Source organism: Seriola dumerili, unplaced genomic scaffold (genome assembly GCF_002260705.1).
Source record: "Seriola dumerili isolate Sdu_G_001 unplaced genomic scaffold, Sdu_1.0 BDQW01000138.1, whole genome shotgun sequence".
NCBI classification, from domain to species: Eukaryota; Metazoa; Chordata; class Actinopteri; order Carangiformes; family Carangidae; genus Seriola; species Seriola dumerili.
The window spans coordinates 14,332,741-14,345,851 of NW_019174393.1; the positions used below are offsets into that span (position 1 = coordinate 14,332,741).

General features: G+C 39.4%; 1 protein-coding gene across 2 annotated transcripts in view; it reads left to right on the top strand.

The window, feature by feature from the left end:
• Positions 1–3,317: 3,317 nt before the first annotated feature.
• The window catches only part of etv6 (ETS variant 6), a 27,331-nt gene continuing 17,537 nt past the window's right edge, over positions 3,318–13,111 (top strand). The window contains exons 1-2 of one of the 2 annotated variants that reach the window (XM_022749422.1): positions 3,318–3,649; positions 7,144–7,273. In XM_022749422.1, coding sequence (XP_022605143.1) covers positions 3,620–3,649; positions 7,144–7,273 — 160 coding nt within the window. In that variant the 5' untranslated portion in view covers positions 3,318–3,619. The remainder of the gene's footprint in view (positions 3,650–7,143; positions 7,274–13,111) is intronic. The other variant, XM_022749423.1, reaches the window with a different exon arrangement.

Consider the following 13,111-nt stretch of genomic DNA (forward strand, 5'->3'; position numbering starts at 1 on the left):
AGGAAAATTCAGTATCATTTCTAGAGATTGGAAACCGAAACTTAACTCTCCTCAGCTGGGCTTGATGCTGTAACGCTGCCACTCACCGCTTGGGGGCGTCACCGTGTTATATGTTATATCATACAACCCTGTTCTCACCTGAACACAGAGGAGAGTTTCCCTGCTGCTTCACAGCTGAACACAGTGGGAAAACAGAGTTTTTTAACAGATATTCTATTATGTCCTATTAATACATTCAGATTCATAATTCACTGTGAGTGAAAGTTAAGTACAGGCAAATATATAATTAATGTCATTGTATTTTTATTTATTTTTTTATAGAAAAGTCAAAATAATGTGGTTTCATATTCACATAATTAACTTAATTATTTGAAATTTGTATTTTAACTGGTTTAAATTTTTTCTAATTCTTTTAGTATCAGAAAATAACTTTAAACTTAATCTTATTTATTAATCTCTAGAAATGTAATATTTGACATATATGTCCATATATCAAGAGTGAAGTTGCTACAGCCTATATGTCACCTATAAGGGATACAAATTTATCTCATATATACATCCTCTGGATATATGAAGATATACTTTTATAACGTATATGAAATACCCATAGTAAAATTTGTACATATAGGTTATTAAAAATATCTATATGATGAATTTTTATGTGGTATAACATGTTGCAAACATATATGTTAACAGTATAGCCTATATTTAATTTATATATGCAGAACAACATAAAAATTCTATATGCTTATATATGTTTTTCTATTAATTTCTCATTCATTTTCACATGTCTATCATCCTATTGTGGGAAAGTGGTTTCAGACTTTTGGCTCCTATTGTATATATCATCAGCATATAGAAGACTAACAGGCTTTGGAATAAATATATATTTATGTAATATATGTCTACATATAAGCATACATACATAAACATGCATGCATATTTATATGAGCTAGACATATATATTGTTCTTATTTCAAATGGTTTTATATATACTTTTTTACATGTTTTTATTTTATATGTACATATATTTCATATATGGAAATTCAGTGATATGTACATATATTACATTTGTGTATGATATAGTTTTACGGTAGGTGTGTAATATTACGTTTGTCACTTTTTTAATCTGATTACTGTAATCCCATTAATGTAATCTCTCAATCCCACCAGCTAAAAAACCTGTCTACTTCAAAGACACAATCGTTCCTGTCAGTTTGTCATGTATTAGTGAAAACATAAAATTCAATTCAATACATTTGTGGGTTTATTCCCATAGCTATCACAATTACAATTTCAGAACTAAAACTGAAAAAAATAAAATAAAAAATACACAGAAACTGATGAACACTTTAGTGTCGCTTTAAATATATAACATTGCATATAAAAATACCTTTGTGGTGTAGTTTTTGACAGGAACTTGATTAATGTGCAGATTACTATTTACAGGAGACTGCCTGCACCAGTGTCAGTTGACATACATGTCTGATTATATCAAGATAGATAATTAACCGAATGAAATGACATAAAACATGTACATCCCAATTGTTAACAAGGTCTCAGCCCTTTTAAGTATCAGCATGAATTCATTATCCCTCAGCTTCACTCATCTGCATTTGCTCGTTAACTTTGAGCACATTTCCCATCAGCCTCATTGTTTCCTGTCCCCCCTCCCTCTCCTTGAAGCGAATATACATGTTGGAAGTGATTTTTCTATAATTCTGTGTGCCTCCTTCCACCAGCTGCTTCCACCAGTGACTCTGAAGCTTGAGGTTTCAGGTTTCAGCATGCTTTTGTGCTGTAAAATAATCCAGATTTACTGTCAGTTCTGACCTGGAGGCTGACAATAGTGATGTACGAATTCTCATGGTCCATCAATCTAAGATGTGTACAGTCCAATAACCTTTTTTGTATGTCAGATGTTTGAGGAGTCACTATAAAGTCTATGGCCTTTGCCATTACCAGATCTCAACCCAGCTTAACACCCACAGGAAACTTTGGACCTGCTCATTGCTGCCATTAGCAAAACACCAAAGGAGTTGAATATCTTTGGAAAGAATGGTTCCACACACTTTAGGAATCTATGACAGAGAACATTAAAGTTGTTCTGGGGGCTTTTGCTGTTCAAAACATCTTGTGCCAGTGAAGTTGTTTCAATGGAGATAACTTTGTGCAAAGGACTAATTGTGCAACAAGTCATTTAAACCTGTATTAATTGTTTCATGGTGTAAATAAAACATTGAGATATTATCAACTAATAAAGTCTCTGTAAATAGTAAACAATTTGATTGCCTATATACACATCCCGACATAGAGTAGCAGAAGCACAGTGGGTTTATCCGAGGCTTTACACTGAAAATAGATTCTTACTGCTGCTAAGAAAAACAAGGTTGATGGGAGCCCTTATGAGCCCTAAAATCAAAACAGTCAGCTAAAAGAGGCAAAACCGCTGTGTAGAGCTTAGGCTAACTGCAGTAGAGAAAATTCACTGTGCGTCTGTTACTATGAGCAACAGCTGTCACATTACACACAGTCATTTAATTCATTGTTAATGCAAAAATAATGATATGTGCAGCTTTAATATTAGTATTAGTATTAGTATTCATTCCTGATATTCAGGTCTATTACACGCGAGTCCCAGCACACTTATAATTGCACAGTATGTAGACGGACTTTAAATTTAAATTAAATTATTTAATATTCACTTTTGTCTCATATAGTATTCATCTAATCTTATTCGTTTTCTTATACTGTAGCCTGTGCATTTTGTATTATAGGTGACTTTGCTATATGGTATTTCGTTTTTAAAAAACAAAAGCCCATGCCATATTTTAATTATAACACATGCATTAATCACCAGGAGTCCCTATATCCTATAGGTTGATATCTTTATACCTCATTTAATGAGTTACACTCGTGCTGTCTAATTAAAGCGCGGAGGTTTAGCCTGTTGTGTAACCGCATTTGCAATAAGCTTTGATTAAAAAACAAATACAAGGAAAAGCAGTGTAACTGACGAGTGTGTCTGTCTGTGTCAGTCGTGTGCTATGGTCGTGTGTAGTTGTGTGTGTCTGCAACGAGACCTGCTGCGATTTCCTGCTTCGGGTTTCCCTTTAAAAGGGGGCAAGGCTCAATGCTGGGAATTCACGTCATTTCGCCGTTTTACACACATCCAGATCAATGAGAGAGAGAGAGAGAGAGAGAGAGAGAGAGAGAGAGAGAGAGAGAGAGAGAGAGAGAGAGAGAGAGAGCAAGAGAGAGAGAGTGAGAGAGTGAGTGAGTGAGTGAGTGAGAGAGAGAGAGGTGTCCGTGCTCTCTCTCTCTCTCTTCAGTCTCGCTCTTCCAGGAAGGGATTATTAACCAGCGCGCTGCCGACATGTGAAGGAAAACACTCGCAGACAAAAGAAGTTTTCACACTGAGCCGCGCTATGGAGCTGGAAAGATAAAAAAAAAGCAGAAAGAAGCGGGCTACATGAGAAAAACAACTTCTCCCACAGTAACGAGCCGAGCAGTCGAGCTGCCGCCGCCGCCGAGCGGGTCTGTGTAGGAGCGGAGAGCAGATAAAGAAGAGAGCGGAACGGAAAAGTGGAAGGAGACGGAGAGAAGTTGACGGGAGATAATGTCTGAATCCTCCTCCGCTGCGACCAAGGTAACACCACGGGCTCTTTGTTTTCTTCCAGCACACTCTGTGAAGCTGTTAGTGTGTGGCTGATGTTCCTGCAGGATTTACAGAGCTGCACATCACCTGCTGCAGACGTGTAAGCGCCGTTCACTTTTGTTTTGCTCGTCATCTGTTGCTCGCGGCTCCACGCGTTCACGTAGCCTCCTCCACTCTTCTGCTGATGGTGGTGATGGTGATGATGGTGATGGGAGAAGTCGTGACTGTGTGTGACGCGCAAAACGTTTGATTTACCGCCACGAAAAGTGATCAAAGGGCGCGCTGTAACACAGACACAACACACGAATAAACAGGAGCAGAGGGAGAAGCGTCACGAAACGACTGGGGTTCAGTCACAGTAAAACAAATACAGAGGAGCTGGAGCTGCTAAACTCTCTCCTGGCCTGTACCTCATACTAGGAAAACTCTAACACTAACCCAGGCTCAGTTTACTCACTGATCTGACCAACCGTTTTAGTGATAAGAATACAGTTATAGTCTGAAATGATCAGTCAATCGACAGAAAATTAATCGGCAGCTATTTTGATAATCGATATTGAGCATAAATGCCAAGTATCTGCAAACAGCAGCTTCACCAATGTGATTATTTGATGATTTTCTCTTCTTTTTTCTATCATCGTAAACAGAATATGTTTATAAAGCTGCAACTAACAATCACTTTCATTATTGATTGAACAAATCTCCTTTGTTTCATCTTGTTGATTGAACAAGATATTCAGTTCACAGTGACATAAAACAGAAGAGGAGGCAGAGAATGGATGGATCAATTAATCAAATACTGGTTGCAGCTCTTTTGGGTTTTGGACAGTTACTCAAATTAATGCATTTGAGGACCACTTTGAATTTTTCCTCATTTTATAGACTTATCGATTGATCAAAAACAAATAATCGATAATGAAAACCATGGTTTGTCCCAGCCTTGACTGTTGGTCAGACTGTGTAAACAATCTGAAGACACTGTGTTGGGGATGGACATGTGTCACTGTGTTTGACATGTTGTAACCTAAATGTTCAATCATTTATTGATCAGTAATGAACTCTACAGGAAAAGGAAAACTGAATGATCAGTACAGAATCACCCTTGGTGTCTACAGGAACTGGAGCTGAACATTTATTTGGCCGATGTAAAGCAGTGTTGTTGTTTACTGACAACCTGTTTCAGGTGTTTAATCCAGCACAGAAGGTGAATATTTGCTGCTTCAGGATTTGCTTTCTTTGGGCTTGGACTGTTTGTCAGACAAAACAAGACATTAGAAGTCGTCATGTTGAGGCCTTACAACTTTTGATGGACATTTTTTACAATTTAAAAGAAAAATTTAATTAATCGAAAAATAAATGAACACTGAAATAATCATTAGCACTGATAGCAACAGTATAGAAGTATTATTCGGGATGTGACAATAAGCCTGAAGCAAAAACACTGCAGGATCTCTGGTGACTTAAACTGAAATGTGGTGTTTAGTTTCTGAGGGACATCTTCTCATTGCTGAGTCTGATGTCACTACATGCTGAAGAATGATCAGCGCTTCACTCAGAGAAGTTTTCCACCATTGCAGCCTGCAGACTGGATGTCCCCCTCACCTTCACACTGCAGCCTGGTGCTGTCACAGACGACTTTCCCTTTTCTGCAGTTGTCTTCATCACAGGCTCTGTCCTGACCGAGTCCCAGCTGTGTGAAGGCTGCTTCCTGTCTCTGGACAACAGAATTTTTAGAAAGTGGACCTAAAGCCGGGGAAGAGAAGCCTTTGCCTCTGAGAGGAGGAAATAGAGGACTGAAAGATTATTGCTTGGCTTCCACAGGAAATTCCTGGTGCATACAGTTGATGTGCAGGTCTCAGAGCGGCTGGTGACAGCAGGCTGACACTGGAGGAAGGAATGGCAAAAGACTAAACTGCGTTTACTCAAGAAACTAAGGTGTCTTCGTGCTTTGTCTTCATTTGTGGGAAAGGAAACCAGTCAACAGAGAGTGACCGCAAAGTGGAAAACCTCATACCTTAACCTAGATTCAATATGTGTGCTGTACAACAGCAGAGCTAGAATGTCCTGGAGAGGACTGCAGCCAATAACTGTTTTCACCATCACTTTATCTGCTGATTATTATAATTATAATTATCATTATTAAAACAGTAAAAAATGCCTACCACAGCCTTCCAGAGCCCAAGGTGACGTCATAAATTTACTAATTTTATCCGACCAACAGTCCAAACCTCAAATGGATCAAATTAAGACTCATATAAATCAGAGAACTTTACCAGATCTTTAGTGGAGCTGAAACCAGAGAATGTTTGACATGTTTGATTGATAACTGATAACTAAAAACATTGATCAATTATTAAAAGATGTGATCTGATGTAATCTAATTTTTCCGGGGCTGAAAAATTCAGCATAATTGAGGGCGTGGTCGCTTTGAGTGACAGGTGGGTGATCGTATGCTTGCCATAAACCAGCATGCACCAAAGTCTCGCCTTCGCACAGGCCCCTGCTCTTTGCCCATCTTTGCATTAACCAGGGGTTAGGGGAAGAGTCAGACACTGCCAAGATGGCGACAGCACAGCAGCCCACTCTGAAATTCAAAACCGCTCTTCATAAACCTGTGGGTGACATCACAGAGGCTCCATCCATCTTTATTTACTTTATTTGTAATCAGTGTTGACGTCAGCTCAGAAATCCATATGGGTCATCTTCAGTTATCAGTTAATCTGCTGATCATTTTCTGAATGATCAATTATCAACTGAGTCATTGCAATTGTGGAAAAAATTGGCATTTTTGGTTAAAAAAAACTTAAATCATAAATTGATTATTAAAATAAATTATCGAAAAAACGAATTATCAGAAAACTTGTGTCATTGTTTGCTATCCTCTGGGTTTTCGAGTGCTGCTCAGACAAAATGTTACATGAAGCTGTGACAGAGGAATTGATTCATTCAAACAATAGTGGACAGATCGATCACTACAAGTGATTAGTCGCAACAGTAGATGTAGATGCTTAGTGAGTATGATAATCAAATGTTGGAATGATTAGTAGATGTATTGATTAGTGAAAAAAAATCTGATAATAGATTAAATGTTTTAAGCAAAAGTGTCAAACCTTCACGTTTCTCTGTCTCATATCATTGTAAGTTCAATACTCACAGGTTTCTGACCATGGTCATGAAAATCCAGCCACTGAAGTTATCATCCTGTCAAACTGTGCATTGCTTAGTTTGTAACTTCACTGCGCTGCATAGCAACACGTGTGCTGAATGTGTGGCATTTGGTACATTGGTGTCTCTAGAATGTGTTTTCACAGCATGACAGCGCATCAGTTTATTAGACTCGCCCTGCATACCATGTAGACCAGGCCTAGTTGATGTTGTGGGTGCGTGGCGAGGTGAGGCGAGTCGGCGTGGGGCTGTTTGGGTTCAGGGCCGGTGCGTTGTGGAGCTTTGTGAGCCATGCTTTGTGTCTCTGTGTCTATTCATAGCAGGAGAGGAGCTCTTTCAGTCCTTCCGCGAACCCGCTGCCAAACTCCACTTCCTCCCCCGTCCATGCTCCCGCCGCGAGGCCAGCCAGCCGAATGGAAGACGAGCCTGCCAGGCTGCCTGCGCACCTGCGTGAGTCACACACATACACACACACACACACACACACACACACACACACACACAGAAGAGCAGTGACTCCTACATGCATTGATCAGTCGGTCATTGAACAGGACACATTGATTTTTGTCAGTGTTTTTAGTGTCTTTCACTGTAAATGTTTATGTTTGGCTGAAGTGGTAATCTGGGAAATCAGATTTTTCATTTGGTCTCACCCCAGAAATCACCTGTCACTCAAACTGTGTGGGCGGAGCTGTGACCCTGACAGTTTGAACTTGTGGAGGTAGCAATATCTTAGAGTTTAGAACAGCAAACAGAAGCTATACAGAAGCTATAGACAGTGTTGTCACAGTGAGGAGAGCCAACATGAATAAATAAAAACATTGCGGAATATCACTTTAATAGTTAAAACCCATCACATCCAATCATGACAACACACACACACACACACACTCACAAACACACATACACACACACACACACACACACACACACACACACACACACATACACACCACTATCGCTGCATGAGTGCTGGCCCAGTCATGCCGTACCTCTCAGCTGGGAGGCGTTGAAGCAGATCCGGGGTCAGACACCTGAACCGTACACGCATCCACTGGACCAGAACTGACAGACCTACTGCACTGGAATAACCAACAGTTACACAGCAGTCAGGTACAGATAATATGGAGCAGAGAACACATGTGTGCATGGAATGATAGAAGAAGAAAGCGCTGAGGTATGGGCACTAAGACCCCTGCAAGAAAGATAACGTAATACCAAACAAGAACTAAGTGCAGGACATGGATGCAGCTCGGCTAACAGAACATAATTATGTCAGGACTGTTGCTAACACTCATCTGCTTCTTCATGTTTTCTCCTCTAATCATCATGTTTTAATTATCCCATTCAATACAGAAGACGTTCACTTTTTATACTGACCAATGAATTAGCGGCGTCCTTGAAGCTCCCTGAGTACATCAGCAGGGTGAATTAGTCCTGGCTTCAAACCTCTATGATTGGGAAAAATAAAGGAAGTGACATGCTCGTAGTTATGAAATAAAATGAGGTCTGAATAGCCTTCGATTTTTAAATCGATTTTAAATAGCTCAAGTATTCATTGATGGCCATTATTCTGTTGAAAAACATCTGAGCCAATGAGAGCTCGGTAGATGGGATAAATAATGATGATGTCATGTGGCAGAGCCTGAAAAAAAAAAAAGTCAGACTATATAAGAAGAAAAAACACATTGTTGCTCTAATGAGTGAAAAGTAAAATTCATTAGAGACACCTCCTCTCTCAGCTGAATACACTCAGATGCAGCCTTACTTGGTCTGGTGTGACCAATAGCTTATGGTGGCTAATGCTAGCTAATGTAAGCTAACTTTAGATAGATGTTGTTGTATAACTGACATTGCTCAGTCAGTTTGGTGACTTAATGACTCTTCTCCACTTGCACAATTGTTGCACTGAGTTGGCCTCTACTGTTATTGTTACACAGCCCGCAGTAAATGGACATTTATTTGATCATGGAATCGTGGAAAACAGAGAAGTTAACTGCACTAGCAACTGTTACTTGTGTGTGACAGATGTGTTACTGATGGGTTATGACAAATGAAACAAAATAACCAAACAGAAAACAACTAACATAAATGTGTTGTTAGATTGATGATGAAAAAAAATCCAAAAGTCTGATTATCAGGCTGAAAATGGTCCACATTAAAGGTACCCTGCTGAGTTTTTGAAAATTAAGAAAATTATCGAAATATTACCAAAATCGCAACATAGCCAAATGCAGTATCAAAATTGCAGGAGCTGCAGTTTTTTTTATGAAGAGTCACAACAAACCATAAATGAAGCATTGTGGTGCCACAGAGATGCCCTGGTCATATTCTCCAGATGTTAAGGGACAAGCTTGTTTGGAAGACCCAACAAAAATCATATCATCATCATTTGAAAATATGAAAATGAAGAGCAAAAATAACCATTTCAACTGATCTTGTGACTCATATCACAATCACAATATGATTTTTCTTTTTTTTTGGCATATCGTTCAGCCCTCCAGGCAACATGATTCACATCCTACAACTGGTTTTGCCATTTCTGTTGATGGTGGTGCGAGTGTATCAACATGTGGATGTAAACAGGCTTTAAATATGTAAAAAAAAAGCATGTTTATTTGATCTCAAGGACACAAAGCATGTTTCTGAGTAACACTGATTGTAGACATAACTTGTTTGTTTACAAGAAACCTCCACAGGGCACCTTTAATATTAGGTATGCTTGATTTATAAGCTCAAACACTGGGAGCTTAAACTGGTATAAACAGCTGGAGCAGCTGGAATCAGACGAGACCAGTAAACAAACTAATTGGGAGTCATGTGGTTTTTGTTTAGAAGCACTGATTGTCTATTAATTGTCTACTTTGAATCAGAACAAACCAGCTACACAGTAGAAATACACTAGAGAAGCAAACGGTCCACAGGTGAGTCAGTAAAGAAGAACATGTTGGAATATGTTTTGAAAAGGTAACGAAATTAAGCAATAAGGTGAAGTTTACGGCTCTATGGAGCTTCGGTTCGGTTGCATCGGCTCACTGTTGCTTAACCAATCATAGAGCAGGCGGGGCTGGAGCTGTGCCAAGAGATAGGCTCTGTGTTCAAAGAGTAACCCTGAGCTGCTTTGTCCATGCGTCCGTCAATATTTAACCTGTTTTTTTTTTTTGTTTTGTTTTTTTTTCTGGCAAGTGTGAAGTTCAGGGCTTTTGTGGGGCGTTGGGTTGGGCGTCTGCAAAGGCTGAGGCTGGATGAGATGCACAGGAAACTCCCTCAGCCCACTTCCTCTTTTGCATTGTTGCAGAAAAAGGAAGAACGTTCAACAGGTCCGTGTTGAGTTTCCTGTCGAGTAAACCGATGGGTCAGTTCACATCCGCAGACATGTGGAAGTCCCACTTTGTTTTACTCACATTTCAAACACAGCCATGACTCTCTCACACATCTGCAGGTCAGGAAAATTTCTTCTTTTTTTTTCCCTTTTCCTCAGTGTTTAGTTTATGGCAGCTCCTGGTGGGGATCCACTCTCCTCTCTCAGACAGACAGCGACATGTCTTTGTCACTGCTCACACAGTCCAAAACACCTCTGTCCTTTCTCCTCCTGCCTATCTAAACACACATGTGCTGGAAAACAAGCCATCCATTAACCCCCACACTCAGAGGGAGTTTTGTCCTGAGGGGGGGAGAGGGAAACGAAGGGAGAGAGAGAGAGAAAGAGTAGGAGGAGGGTGAAGGGGGGGCAGAAAGAAAAAGAATGAGGGAGGAAATTGCAGTGTGGGCAGAAATCCGCCTTCTCCATTTCCTGGGGAGGAAGTGGATTAGATCGGGGAGAGTTGCAGCCTCCTCACACTAAAGAATGCTACCATACTCAACTTTAACCCTTTCAGCGAGACAGACCCGGAACATACCACACACCCTCATCTAGTTAAAGAATATGTGGAATAAATTGTAGTCTTAATACTTGCCTTAGATCCTTTCTTTGATCCCTTTTCTGTTTTTAACACCTTTTTCATTTTGGTCTTTCCACTGTGTTTCTTGTTTGTTGTTCTGTAAAACACTGAAATGATTCTGATAATTCTTTCCATTCATTAGAAAAGACATTTCAGTATAAATCTGTACATAAAAGATAAGAGATATAATCAAAGACATTTTATGAGCTAAAGATGCTCTATATTATACATGCTGTAAATAAACCTAATAATTTATTACACATACTTACATAATTAAATAAAATACAGACCAATACAAAAACATAAGAAAATAAAAGTAAATTACAAAAACAATCTGAATGAAAAGAAATGATAGGGCAATGCTTGAGTTAAAAAGCAGTGTGTCAGTTAGTGTTTTAAATTCTAAGTATAAATATAATTTATTAAAAATGAAAAGTATGCTTTCTGGACTGTATGAAGGGTTCATCACACTGCAAGTACAAGAACACTAATTTGTATGTAAGTATATTTAGTTTATATGGTGAACATGTGAAGTGAATGTAGATGTGAGGGCAACCAGGGAGGCGTCGGTCAACATAGTAAACCAATAGGATGATAGAAAAAATATTTGTTATTTTTTTTCCCCTCAGATTTGTTCATTGGATTTTCTACAACTCAAAAATATTTAAGAAGTTGCGTCACAAGTTGCATTATTGTTTCAGATATAGCATTGAAAGTAACAGGGCTTGTCCCTAATGTGTAGTCCACTAATCTTTGACTGTGTTTGAACTCAATAATTTTTTGCCACTGTGTTTTTCTTTTAGAGGTTTATTGAAACATATATAGTTAACTTTGTACTTGGACTCTGGAGTGTGAAGGAATAATTTGAGTTTTTGGGAAATACAACATGCTTAGTCGCGACAGCTAACTGGCAGCTGTCGGTTAGCTTAGCTTAGCACAGAGACTGGAAACAGGAGGAAACAGCTAGCCTGGCTCTGTCCCACAGTTACAAAATCCACCTACCAGAAAGCTCACAAATTAACATGCTGTATCTTGTTTGTTTTAATGACTTCCTGGAGTCATTGCTGGTTGCCTGGTAACGTCACGGTGACAACAAGACTCCAGGAAGTCATCCAACTGCCCATGAAAATGACAACTTGTCCCTTTTGTTTTTGCACAAATTAAATAAACAAGATTAGCATTAATATGTGAGCTTTAGGAGGATAGAGCCAGGCTAGCTGTTTCCAGTCTTTATGCTAAGCAACGCTAACGTCTTCTGGTTGTAGCATCATAGTTAGAAGACATAGAGTGGTGTCAATCTATTTGTTCTTTCTTTCTGTTGGCATAAAAGACTTGTTTTCTGTATTTGTGTAAAAGTGTATTTCTCAAAACACTGTAACAGTCTTTTATGAAGTTGTTCCCATGTTTGATTTTGTAATTTTGAGGTTTAATGTTTTTTGGTAATGAGATGAAACTAACTATTTATTATTACTTAATTATTTGTGGAGATGTCAACTATAGGCTATATATAAGAGGGCATTCTCAAGAAATAGACAGAGCCAATATAAAACACATAAATAGCACATTTGTAACATGGAAATGTTTTTTTTTTTTTTCATTGTGGCTTTAAAGAAAAATCCCCATTAGACGGGTCATTAAATGAATCATCCAGCAGCATTAGTCTGCAAGTAGACGAATGTGCAGCTCTAAACAGCTAGCGGAGGAGTGTTATCAACCACCCATGATGCTTTGTTTGTCTGTTTGTGTCAAAAGCGAGACAAGTACTAAAAGGCCTGGGAGGGTTTTCGCCAACACACACACACACACAGTTAAGCGGTGCAGACGCTCACCGACGAACTGGATCTGCCGGGTTTTAATTCAGTCGCAATCCAGGCATCATTGCTCCACACGGAGCCCACGTACTCCAAACATGATGCAACAGAGCGCATCCCTGAGAAAACAGCTCCACTGTTGTTCTACAATAAACATGCACGAATTAGAAAAGAACAGAGGCTGTGAGAGGAGAAATATCTCAGTGGATGATTTAAAAAAATCTATGTCCATGGAAACAAGACTGGCTGGTTTCCTCAGAGTGACTTTGTGTGTGTGTGTGTGTGTGTGTGTGTGTGTGTGTGTGTGTGTGTGTGTGCTCACAGCTGGGTTTGCACTATGCATGCTTGTACGAGTGGGTGGATGAGTGTGAGTGAATCTTGTGTCTTTGTGCAAGGCTTGCCAGAGGTAGTGTAGGTGTACACTGTATGAATGTATGAGTAAATGTGTGTGTGTTACCGTACATGACTGCAACCCCCCCCCCCCCCCCCCCCCCCCGGGGTACCTTTAGATTACATGAGCTAGGCTAACAAAAAAA